At 55.3% G+C, this 11,462-nt stretch overlaps 4 protein-coding genes across 4 annotated transcripts; 1 reads left to right on the forward strand and 3 right to left on the reverse strand.

The window, feature by feature from the left end:
• Positions 1-512: 512 nt before the first annotated feature.
• Positions 513-1,915, reverse strand: CONPUDRAFT_152612 (uncharacterized protein; the record flags this gene model as incomplete). The annotated part of the gene is made up of 4 exons (XM_007769400.1): positions 513-676; positions 742-850; positions 1,530-1,641; positions 1,710-1,915. 4 exons carry the CDS (start codon positions 1,913-1,915, stop codon positions 513-515), a joined length of 591 nt encoding a protein of 196 aa, XP_007767590.1.
• Positions 1,916-2,657: 742 nt separating this feature from the next.
• Positions 2,658-3,120, reverse strand: CONPUDRAFT_152613 (uncharacterized protein; the record flags this gene model as incomplete). The annotated part of the gene is made up of 2 exons (XM_007769402.1): positions 2,658-2,825; positions 2,878-3,120. The coding sequence occupies 2 exons, from the start codon at positions 3,118-3,120 to the stop codon at positions 2,658-2,660; spliced, it is 411 nt and encodes a 136-aa protein (XP_007767592.1).
• A 3,160-nt stretch (positions 3,121-6,280) lies between these two features.
• On the reverse strand, positions 6,281-8,233 carry CONPUDRAFT_81471 (uncharacterized protein). Its single transcript, XM_007769330.1, has 4 exons — positions 8,117-8,233; positions 7,730-7,985; positions 6,842-7,476; positions 6,281-6,767 (listed from the first exon to the last, which is right to left on the reverse strand). The coding sequence occupies exons 1-4, from the start codon at positions 8,196-8,198 to the stop codon at positions 6,616-6,618; spliced, it is 1,125 nt and encodes a 374-aa protein (XP_007767520.1). The 5' UTR covers positions 8,199-8,233; the 3' UTR covers positions 6,281-6,615.
• A 1,496-nt stretch (positions 8,234-9,729) lies between these two features.
• Positions 9,730-10,686, forward strand: CONPUDRAFT_152615 (uncharacterized protein; the record flags this gene model as incomplete). The annotated part of the gene is made up of 3 exons (XM_007769403.1): positions 9,730-9,790; positions 9,867-10,025; positions 10,082-10,686. The coding sequence occupies 3 exons, from the start codon at positions 9,730-9,732 to the stop codon at positions 10,684-10,686; spliced, it is 825 nt and encodes a 274-aa protein (XP_007767593.1).
• Between the last annotated feature and the right edge of the window lie 776 nt (positions 10,687-11,462).

The raw sequence follows: 11,462 nt of genomic DNA on the forward strand, positions 1-11,462 counted from the left end.
TAACCGCAGCGCCCATTATGGGCGGTGTTAGAAGTGGGTCACTGACCTTCAAGTGACTCGTCAAAACTACGAGATTGAATGATGCTTTAGTCTCAAAACCCGTTGACACGTTTCTAAGCATCATCTACCTTTAGGTGTCAAAGTGAGTGGTAAGGAAATGGTCTCTCGACAGTAGGTTGAAGAGGTCGCTGTTAACATCGCTCGAAGTCAGCACCCAGCATCCTTCTGAGACAAAAGGTGCGCTATGACGCATTGGGGCGTATGTCGTAACTGAAGACAACAGCCCTTTCAGGACACGCACAGGGGTAGATCATCTGGCATGACTCATCGCTCTGGTGGCGCAGTCTCCTGCACTGACCGTTCGGCGTTTCCCGACCGAGTTCAGTGTTTGTTGCCGTATCAGGCTCTTCCTTAGCATCTTCGCAAAACAGTCACTTTTTTTCGGCGTATATTCTTCGCAAGTGGTCAAGGTCTATGTATCAAGATTTAAGCCATCCTTCAAAGGATCCCGGTTACTTCTTTTCCAACGACTTCTTCGCTGCATCTCGCGCCAGAAGATCAGCGGCACGATTCTGGACGCGCCCGATATGCCAGAAGTCCACCCGGCTGCCCTTTTTCTTAAGCTTCTGGAGCTCCGACTTGATTTTCTCGAGAACGTCCTCATGCTTGTCCGCTCCTTTATATAGGAAAAAAGATGCGCTGAATACGTAGTCTCTGCTTGAGTTTGAGTATGACCCGTACGCACTAGGGTACTCGTCATCCGCTGTATGCCGTACTGGGAGTCGGTTGCAACGACCCAGTTCGTATGGATGCCGACGCTGTCGCGCGGGCACTCGCTTTCCGCTAACGCCTGACATCTTCCTTAGTGCTTCCAAGAGTGCAAGGGCCTCGATGCGATTGCTATCGGCACATTGTACCCAGCGCGCATCTCTCCCCATGACAATCCCAATCGCAGACCTGGTGCCAGCGCCAGAACCATGTCCAAGACAGGACCCGTCTATGAAAACCAAACGGGAACGACAACCAAAGCACCGGGTGGAACGGTCGATAAACTGAAGACGTGAGCACGTTAGAAGCGGAAAACCGCAGCGTCGGAACCGCTGGCCGTATAGTCATAGTGTCAAAACGAAACCGGCAGCGTCTCTTGGGTGCATCATGACCTCATGCTTGTTTTACTTTGTCAAAAGTACGCATGCACACGCAGACTGCGGTGGCACGTCATCCGATCTCAGGTTAGGAGTCTGATCCACACAACGCGTTCGCGCTTGTCAAAAAGCACATTTCTGGTCCAAACCTAATTCATGCAGGAGTCTTCTTAACGGAGATTCGTTTGGAAGAACACACAGTTTGTACGAATACATATTTCGAACCTGTCGCCTAAAAATCAAGCTAATATGATCACAATATATCGTCTGGCCTTCCTACCTCTTGAATCAATTGTGCATACGATGCGGCGCTTTCTTGGCAGCCCGCTTGGCAAGCTTATCTGCTGCCTTATTTTGCTCCCTAGGTACGAAGCAGAGGCTTACCCGAATCCCCTCTTCATTCAACCTCCGAACCTCAGCGTAAATGGACTCCATTATATCTGCATTCGGGCCACGATGCTGCCCAAGACCAGCGCGCGTGATCTTAGTGATAGATCTAGACGCGAAGACGAGGTTAAATAGGTGCGCACCTCTCCAGCCGAAGCCATTTTTCCCCACACGTACTTCGAGTCCACCCCAACCGCCAAATGAGACTCTTGAGCTCGCTCGGCTTCATCCTCGCAAGCAAAGATCTCATCCTTCGCATCGTAGATCCTCTTTAAGGTACGTCGAACCCCAAGGGCTTCTACTCTGTTATTGTCAATACCCGTCTCTTGTTCGTCTACGGCGTCGTCGACAGGTAGGCTCCACTGATGTTCGGCGTCGTCCATGACTATGCCAACGCCAGACTGGACGGGCCGGTGCTGGCCTTGACCCAGGCATGAGCCATCGACGAACACGATCCTAGTCGGTTCGGTACACTCAGTAGTGGCAGATTGGTTTTTAGCGGGAAAGTGGAGACATCCACAATTGGCACATTGCGTGGTGGATGTGCCAACTGTGCAGGCCGCACTTTTCAAACGCGATTGGAGTTCGATGCCGGGTGAGAACCTTTGGCAAGCAGGGGCGGAGTCCATCTTGGTGCCAGATGATCGTTCGCAGCGCCAAATACGAGTGGTGAAAGTGGGTAACTCACCTTAGCTCGGCGAAACTGCGAGACTGAACAGTGTTTAAGTCTCAATGTCGTTGACACGTTTCTAAGCATCATCTACCTTCAGATGTCAAAGTGAGTGATCAGGGGAGACGGGGTAGTGGCAGGTTAAAGAGGCAACTGTAATTAGCATCGCTCGAAGTCTGCATCCAGCGTCCTTCTGAGACAAAAGGTACGTTATGACGCATGAGCGTGTACATCGTAACTGAATAGAACAGCCCTTTTAGGACACGCATAGGGGACGAGTGGCGGGGTCTTTGACATTCGGCGTTTCCCGACTGAGTTCACGGTGCGCCGGTGTTTGTTTGTTGCTTTCGTTTCGTCAGGCTCTTCGCAAAACAGTCACTTCTTTTCGGCACACCTCCACCACAAGTGGAAAGCAGTACGTGTCAACATATATAATCTCTCCCAAATTATCTCAGTTACACCCCTTGCATCGACATCTTGGCTGCACCTCGAGCTAGAAGATCTGCGGTGTGATTCTGGGCGCGTTTGATGAGCCAGAATTGGATCTTGCTACCGTACTTGACCTCGAGCTTCTGGAGCTCTAAGCTAATCCTCTTGAAAACGTCTTGGTTACATCTCGCTTTCTGTCATCGTCAGCGCCGAGTGCTTAGCATCTTTGCTGTGTGGTGTACGCACTATGGTATCTGTGATCCGGTCTACGACGTACTGTGAGTCCGTCGCGACGATCCAGCTCAGAGGAGGAGTTTTGCCGTTTTTGCGTGCTTTGCTCTTACCGCACGCTGAACCCTTCTTAATAACAGTTCCGATCATGCTCAGCGCTACCAAGACAGCGAGAGCTTCGATGCGGTGGTTATCGGGGTGAGCTGCGGAGTCCAGCCTGCCGTCGACCGGCACTCCCCAGCGAGCGTCTTGCCCCATTACCACTCCCACCCCAGACTTGACGCGAGATCCTGAACCATGACCAAGGCATGATCCATCGGCGAGAACTAGCCTCCCATGAGTCGGTCGGCAGCAAGAGCATGTAGAAGAGCGCTCATCCGGCTGAGGAGATGAGCACGCCAGATGAAGGAAACCGCAATGCGAGTAGCTGGGTGTGGCAGACGCCAGGTCCGTTTTTGACTGGGCTTCTTTGCAGGGTTTGAATCTCAGGCTCTGACGAAATCCGCGTTGCATCTCTTTATGAACTACACCAGATTAAACATAGCTAGAGCCTCGAATGGTCAAGACACGGACGTACCTTCAAGGTTAGCTCAGGTTCAGGTGGTGGACGAAATGATCTCTCAGGCGCACTATCCCTTGGCTCAGGTATTTAACGTCGCCCGCTGTCGATACATCGGCGATGTCTGTGAGTGACCCCCATTACATTCTTGAGCTTGATGGATTCTATCTGCGTTCACGTTCAGACTTTGATGTTCGCCAACTACACGTGTTTCAACGAGACCTCAAGGCTGCTGAACGACGAATTTTGAACGCAGGGCGGATCCGACGCGGTACGGCGACGACTCGGGAAGCCAAAGCCTCAAAAACGCTGATGACGTGTATGTACTATGAGCTTCCGTTTAAGTCTCAGGTACAAGGTAAAGCAAAGGTCAGGAACACGTGTATTGCTGGTTCGCTTGCAAGGTAGCTAGAACAGAAAATCGACTCAAGAAGTCTTTTCGAGCTTCCTACTCTATATACTGATGTTATTCGCCTCAGCGGCACGGCGCTTCTTTCGCTGCATGTCTAGCCAGATGATCCGCCTCTTTGTTAAGTTTCCGCGGGAGAAACCATAGGTCAATGTGGTGACCCTGCTTATTCATCTCCTTCAATTCGTCGTTCACAGGTTCCAAAACATCTAGGTTCGCCCCTCGATTCTGCGCGGATAAACTAGTATAAGTCGCCATGATCGAGAAACAAAGGAAACGTTACAGGCCTCCAACGTCTTCGTCAGCCTCCCCAAAATGTACTTTGAGTCGGTGATGACTACCCAGTCATGACCCTTCTTATCGTGTTCACAAGAAAAACGTTTTTCGTCGATATCCTTGATCTTATCCAGCGCCTCACGCAGTGCGAGAACTTCAATCCGGTGATTGTCGATTTCAACCTCTGGCGTGTCAAGATTGTCATCAACCGGGAAACTCCATCGGTGCTCTTCGTCTCCCATCATGATACCGACTCCAGACTTGGTGAAGGGCATCTTCCCATATCCGAGGCAAGATCCGTCGATGAACAGAACCCTCGTCTCGCTGCATTTGGAGCAACGCCTCTCGTTTCCTGGACAAAGAAAGAGACAGCCACAGATAGGACATGTCTCTGTTAGTGAGCCACCGTTCACACATTGTTGAAGCTCGGGGCAGGGCGAAAATCTCTCGCAAGCCGGATAGTTCATCTGCGCAAAATCACGATGAGCCGACGTCCCTGCATTTGAACTAACTGAGTGGGCGACCACCTTAAGCCTCTACAATACTGATAATATTGGAATAGCTAGCTTCCGGTAAGGAAGTGCGCTTAGTGAAGAACAATGGTGCTGGACACTATGCTTACATTGACTCGTCAGAAAATGCTCAAAGGCGTCGTAAATTTGGGTTCGCGTTGGCTTTTCGCCATCAAGTACCCCTCTTTTTATCTGCTCTGCATGCTCTCTTGACGGTCCGTCCGCAGACGTCATTGCGACGTCAACTCGTTGATCGATAGACAGAGGCCAGAGCGGCACATGAATCAATTGATACGATCACTGTACGGTACACCTATTCGCAAAACTACTAAGATTTACCCCTGAATGGCCTTGGCCTAGCCTGACTACTCGCCACTAGTACCGATCAAGTCGAGATAAGCGTGCATACTTAGGGCTTTACGGGTTTTTCTCTCTCTCACGGCGCACACACACGCACAGACGTCATGAGTTCGGAGATACCATCCGACACTGTAGGCAGCAGTCGCCATCGTGGGAACTTGGTAGCAGGGAGATGTTAATTCGATACGCCAATATCGAAGAAAAAGATCCCAACGTCTCTAAGCCTGTCAACGTGCAATCCTAATATCCAAGAACAATGACGGAACTACTAAGGTGAAGCGCGAGGCAACGTTGCATCAGCCTCATGCATTGGACGATCCTGCGGATCCTTCACATCGAACTTCGAGCTCGACTTCTTATGACGAAAAGCAGAGAGTGAAGGGAAGGAAGAATTTATTTGTGACGAGTCAATTGCGACAATTTCTCAGCAACTCGACAACTGAATAAGCTAGCGCCCACAACACCAAAGCCTAGTAAACCCATTAATACCCCCATGCACAAGGCACAGAGATCCGGTAACTTTGATGCAAGGAAATCGAGTGCGACGATCTTGTGACTCGATCGTAAATCTGACGGACCATTTGCCGAGTTCGTCGACCTGTCGAGAAAACGCTGCCAACTCACTGAACTCAACTCAAACAAGCTCATCGGTTCTTTCTTAGATCCCAGCATATAACGGTGGCGCTACCGCCACTGATTGGCGCTTCTATTCTTGGTTCGCCCCGCTGTCAAATCGAGATACCGCTATGCCCGAAATCGCCCTGTCCAATTGTTCTTGATATTAATGGGTGACGGGAAAAGCTAGAAGCACTCGGGGCAAGGCCTTCGACTTCTGTTTTGACACGACACGCGCTTGGCCGCGTCGGAGGGTCGGCGGAGCTGACGGCCGGGTCGCGCATGAGTCCATTCAGACAGAACCTTGTTGTTTCTGGATGAACTTTGTCGTGTTTTCACTAAGTGATCACCGAGATGAAGTCACCAAGAAGTCGCGTCCGTCATATCGAAGTCTCTGCTTCGACTAGGCCTGCAAGGAAGCAACATCGAAATAGGACATGCGGCTCCGCCACACTTCGAAGTAGTCAGGCAGGCGAGGCGCACCAGCGCATCCATCTACATCTATCCCGAGGCGTGTTTTCATACGATCCAGCAGAAGTTGAACTCAGGAGCAAAACGATCATATAGTGCATTCGATATTGATTCGATAACTTCAGAAGAGACAGCATAACACAAGTAAAAGCGTAATTTATGTAAGTAGCTACAGCAAGTATTCAAGTATTTGAGACACGTTTGGTTCGTTGGTTCGTTGGTTCGTTGTGGACAGCAGCAGCACATCATATCTAAACGTAAACGTCGACGGCCAATGTAAAAAAAAATGAAGAAGCGAAGATTCTGTAAGAATGTATCCCGGTGGTTATGGCTATAGAGGTGAATGTGCAGGTTCGAGTGGATCAAAGAATTAGTGCAAAGTATCCGTACGATTGGAAGTTTTTCTTCTCTTTTTCCGTCAAGGAGTGGATAGCGCCATAAGTTACGTATAGGAAGGCAGTAAAAGCAAGGTTGTTGGAAAGCTGGGGATACGCGGAATCTGTCCTATGGTCGCATCGCATCATGCGAGCGTATCGCGAGACGAGAGTCGATCAATCGGCCATGTCCTCGTCCTTGAACGATTTCGACTGCTCGGCAGCGTCGACGGCGGCGAGAATGTCATCGTCTGCGTCCACGTCGCCCTCTGCGTCGCCGTCCGCGTCCGCGCTGCGGTTGCTGAGCGGCGGCGAGGCTCGTTTTGCGCCTAGATATCAGCAGTCGCTGATGAGCACATCATTCCTCACACACATGAAACATAAAAAACAACAAGCAACTCACCATATGCACCAGGCCCCACGCGCGGTGAATCCCGCGCAGACGTCGACCGGACATGCGACTCCCTCGGCGGCTTCTCGTCCGTGCCCTCGCTCTCATTCTCATTCTCGTTCTCGTCCTCTCCGTCCGCGTCTGCATGTGGCTGCAGCGTCGCGATCGCCGGTGGACTCGGCGGCGTCCGCCGCGTGCCGCTGCCCCCGCTGCCCGCACCGCTGGCAGCCGACCCAGGCCTGGGACCGCCGGCCTCGCGGCTATCCCGGCTCCGTTCCCTATCCCGCAACTCGCGCTCGCGACTATGCTCGTCCTCCTTGCGCAGATGCTCCACCCTCGAGCGCGTCTGCTCTCTCGAGCGCTCGGAGCGCTCGCGGTCGTACGGCCCAGGCGCAGACGAGAGGAGCTGCGTGCCGCCGGGGCCGATGCCGCCGCCGTGCGAGACGGGCATGGTGTCCGAGCGGGCAATACCCCGCTCTCGTTCGCGGTCGACAGAGGGCGCGGTGACCTGGGCCTGCAGCGGATGCGGCGGGCGCGCGGAGGGGTGGTGGGACGGGAGGGTCTGCGACTGTGACTGCTGCGCGGCGAGCTGCTGCTGCGACTCGAGCGTGCCTCTGCGCTCGACGCGTTTCATCTTCTTGCGACACCTGTGTCGGTCGATTATCGATTCATCGATCAAGCCATTTGCGTATTCGCGCATCGCATTTCGCGTGGCCACCGAGGAGTTCCGAGAGCACAAAGTCGCGTGGGTGGGGAGGGCGCAAAGACAATTTTTAGACGTTGGGGATTTTGGACGGACCGAGAAGATACGACGAGTGCGGAGAGCCGGAAAAGAAAATCAGGAGAGTTGAGTCAGAAACATGCTGTGTGCCATTCGACTCCAAAGCAAAACCTACGTACCGGTCGCAGACAGTACCTGGCCCCTCTGGCCCCGGACCCCATTTTTCGACGCACTTGCCGTCCTTGTAGCGTCCGGGAAGCCCGCACTGCCGACATATCCGCTGGCCTTGTGCGTTGGTGCCCGGGAAAGTCGATCCTGTGCGGACAGGCTCGCTCGCTACCTCCGCTAGCGGAGCAGAGACCGTCACAGCCGGTGGTGCGGTGGGGATTTGCGCGAGGCTGGGCGGACTTTCGAGCGTGGGTTGGCTAGCTGATCCTGTAGGGGTTGCAAAAAGCGTCGTTAGCAGAGTTCAGGTGTCTTAGACTTGGATGGTCGTCCTTGAGAATGTAATGTAGGAAAAGACGGGGTCGAGGAATGGGTGTAAGATAAAGCAAGATCGAACTTACCAAGCGGAAGCTTGGACCTTCTCATTGCGCCTGGTGCGCCTGTGACGGGCGGAGCGAATACGTGCGTCTGGTACGTGCTCATCTGGCCAGGTTGGGGTAGCGGGCCCGACTCAGGGGGACCGCCATGGCGGGACCAGAACTTGTGCTCGGTATCGTCCTTGCTGCCCGTTGCAGCATCCAACAGCATGTCGTCGACGCTCATCGAGCCGTCAGACGTGCGCGAGCGCGAACGAGAGCGTGCGCGTGGTGCGGACGGGGGTACGCCAGGGCCGGCGGGAATGCCAGGCGCGGAAGGGGCGCCGCGCAGGGCCGCGTGGGCGTGGCCGCTGTGACCATGCGGCTGGTCGTCGTGCGGGGCACGGCGTGAGTGGTGTTGCTGTTGTTGAGCGAACAACAAGACATGAAACGAACGTGCGTGAGACAAGAGCGCTCTGGGAGCACGCGCCACGCGGACACGGGTCGGCGGGCGGAGCTAACATTGATGGATGGACTTACCGAGGGGGGTCGCTCGTAGTCGCGGTCGTTGCGTGGCCGCTTCAGGGGCGGCTGGGGGGGTGCGAGGTGCGTGTCCTCGATGCTGTTTGCACGGGGACGGCGTTGAGCACCGTAGGGCGGCGGGTGTGCCAGCGAGGGGGAAGGAATTGTGCCGCTGGAGCGGGTGTGGCGGTGCCCCTCGTAGAAGACACCCTGGGGAGCGAGTGAGACACCGCCCGAGAGTGGGAACCTGGGTGCTGGTGGGAGCTCCTGAGGGAGGAGGATGGCACGTCCCTCGGCGACGACTCGACTGAAGCTAGCGCGAGCGTCTGACATGCGGGCCTCAACAGAGACAAGGTAGTGTTCAATTTCCCGCCATGCCTCTGCAAAGAGGCGGAGACGCGATTCGGCAGCCTCACGGTCGCGCTCTGCGGTTTCTGCACGACGCTCAAAATCTGCTATGATGCGGTTATATGAGCCATTGGCCTGGTCCGTCTGTTGTAAAGCGTGGACGACACGATCCGAGTTTTCGAGGCGTTTGCGGGTGGCAGCGAGTTCTGCCTTGAGAGATTCGGACTCGCGGTAGCTAGCGGATAGGAGGGTTGCGAGCTGGGCATTTGAGGGGGACGCTGGAGGGGCAGCGCCGTTAGCGGAGGGGGAATAGCGGGTGGGTGGCGACGTCATTGAAGGGTGGGGGGAGGCGGACATGGGATATGTGCGCCAGAGAGGGAGTCGGTGTCGCAGAGGACGACGGGGAGGACGGGGAGGTTGTTCCTTGGGGGAAATTGGGGGAAGGGGGTCGGGCTGTGAAATGTTGCATCGGGCAAGGGTTGATAAGACGATGAGGCAAGGGCGGCAACGGCACGCTCGCTAGCCTTGGCCGTCCACGAATCGGCCGGCGTTACTTTCCGCAGCGCCCAACATGGTAACAACACGCGTCTCAATCCTCCCATATCCAGCGCCGCATCTCGCACCTCCCACTGTCACTTGACGCGCACAGACCTCTGCCACCCCCTCATCCCGCCTCAAAATAATGCTGGGCGACACTGCAGCCCGTCGACGCCCACCAGCCACGCTCCCTACGCACCGCCAGATCCCTCATCCCCGATCCTGCGATCCCGATCCTGCATGCCAATGTCATGGCGTCACCCGTCCATCCCGTGCTCCCGGGGTCCGCCTCGTGTCGGCGCTCCCACTCGTGTGCGCGTCGCCTGTCGGACGCTTTGAAAGAGCCCCTGATAATCAATCTGTCTCCCGCCGCATGCCCTTCGCGAAGACACCCCCTGCCTTTTCCAGCTGCCTCCCGCTCTCCCCGGCACGCACCAACCTTCCACCATATCGGTTGCCCCTGGGCCATTGGCCACTCACGCCGCCTCGTGGCCCTGCTACTTCCAGCCTCCTTCGACAATCTTCGAATATGGCCAATCGCCCATAGGTCTGCAGAAGGTCTCGGGGTCGAGCCCTTTGCTGCTTCGCTGATCGCCCTTGCAGACAAATGCGAAGCGGTGCTCATGGGTGATGTCAACATGCGGTGCCGTAAGGGCGGTCCTCCGAGGCGTTCCAACACTCGCCAAGGTTTGTTGCTGGCCGCCCGTGGGAATAGCCGCCGCAGCGGGAGTCCCTCGATGTCGTCACCCCCTGATCTTCCCCGCTTCGGTCTGCTTCGGTCCGCTTTCGTTGCTAGACGTCCGTCGGATATGGTAAACTGCCGGTTCGAGATCACCCGCTCCCTGCCGCGCCCGAACAACGCGCTCAACGCGTGGACTGCCAACACACGCTCCCCCACACAACCCCACGCATATGTTTTCTTGCACTTTCTCGCACCTGTGCCTTGCAACATTCAATGCGCCCTTGCAACCGGGCGAAATCCTCGAGACGTCGCGCAGACCACGGGAGGCTCGCCTCTTGCCGGATGGCGTGCGCCACGTCCGCATCGCCGCCCCGCCGCTCGCGCATCAACATCTCCCGCACAGCCTGGTCACACCGACCCGCCCGTCTGGATTTCTGATCTCCCTCCTTCCCGCGGCAGACTCCATGGCGCCCGGATCCTGCCGCGCAAACACGGCCCGGGGCGCGCGGGGTGCCAGTGGACATAGTAGTGGACATGTATCATCCACCCCTCGCATCTCTCGTGCGGTTAGTTATACATCATGCGTCAGGCCCTCGTCCAATCCCATCTCTTCCTTCATCGGTCTCGGTCTGACCTTCTCGGACCCATTCTCATTCTGGCAGCGCATATCCCAATTTACACCACGAACGAAACAAAACGCCCCCGCCTCGTGTTCGCCTTTCTCCACTTGTAGCTTGTTGCTCTCGCGGCGCTTCCCTGTCTGGGGCTGGACTCGGTCGGCCTGACCTGACCTGTGTATGCCCTATGATCATGGCTGATTTCATCGATTACGAGATCAATCAGCCGCACGGCCATCGTTGGGTCAACCTCCATCCACTAACGTTCTGCGTCGTGTCGCTGTTCTCTCCGGACTTTCTTCTCTTGGGACAGAACGGACGCTGACGGATGACCGCCCCTTTCCTTTTTTCTTCGCCTTCCGTCCACGTCCAAATCCTTCGTTCATATCCGCGCGTCAGGGCATCTTCTTCATCGCGTCTTCGGTCTCCTCGGACTCGTTTGTCCCGCATCATCATCATGACCACGAAATTGACACCTACACCATCCGGCCTGCAGAATCATTACTCCGACCGACCCCGCTCTTTTCCCCGGCCAATGCCGTGGACTCTTCCGTTTGCCCCGCACGCACGCGTGTGCATCGCGCGCGAACACAAATGAAAACTAGCTTTTCTCGGTGCTCGTTGTACTTTACCTCGCAACAGTCACTTCACGCACCACCCCTCGCGCTGCTTCGTTTTGTTCTTA

Source organism: Coniophora puteana (genome assembly GCF_000271625.1).
Source record: "Coniophora puteana RWD-64-598 SS2 unplaced genomic scaffold CONPUscaffold_5, whole genome shotgun sequence".
Lineage (NCBI taxonomy): Eukaryota > Fungi > Basidiomycota > Agaricomycetes > Boletales > Coniophoraceae > Coniophora > Coniophora puteana.

Excerpts from the sequence above, each read along its gene's own strand:
- CONPUDRAFT_81471 (XM_007769330.1), bottom strand. The coding sequence starts at position 8,198 with ATGAGCACGTACCAGACGCACGTATTCGCTCCGCCCGTCACAGGCGCA. Across the intron at positions 7,986-8,116 it reads AAGGTCCAAGCTTCCGCTTG|GATCAGCTAGCCAACCCACG; the intron begins GTAAGTTCGATC and ends CAACCCCTACAG. Across the intron at positions 6,768-6,841 it reads CGTGGGGCCTGGTGCATATG|GCGCAAAACGAGCCTCGCCG; the intron begins GTGAGTTGCTTG and ends GCTGATATCTAG.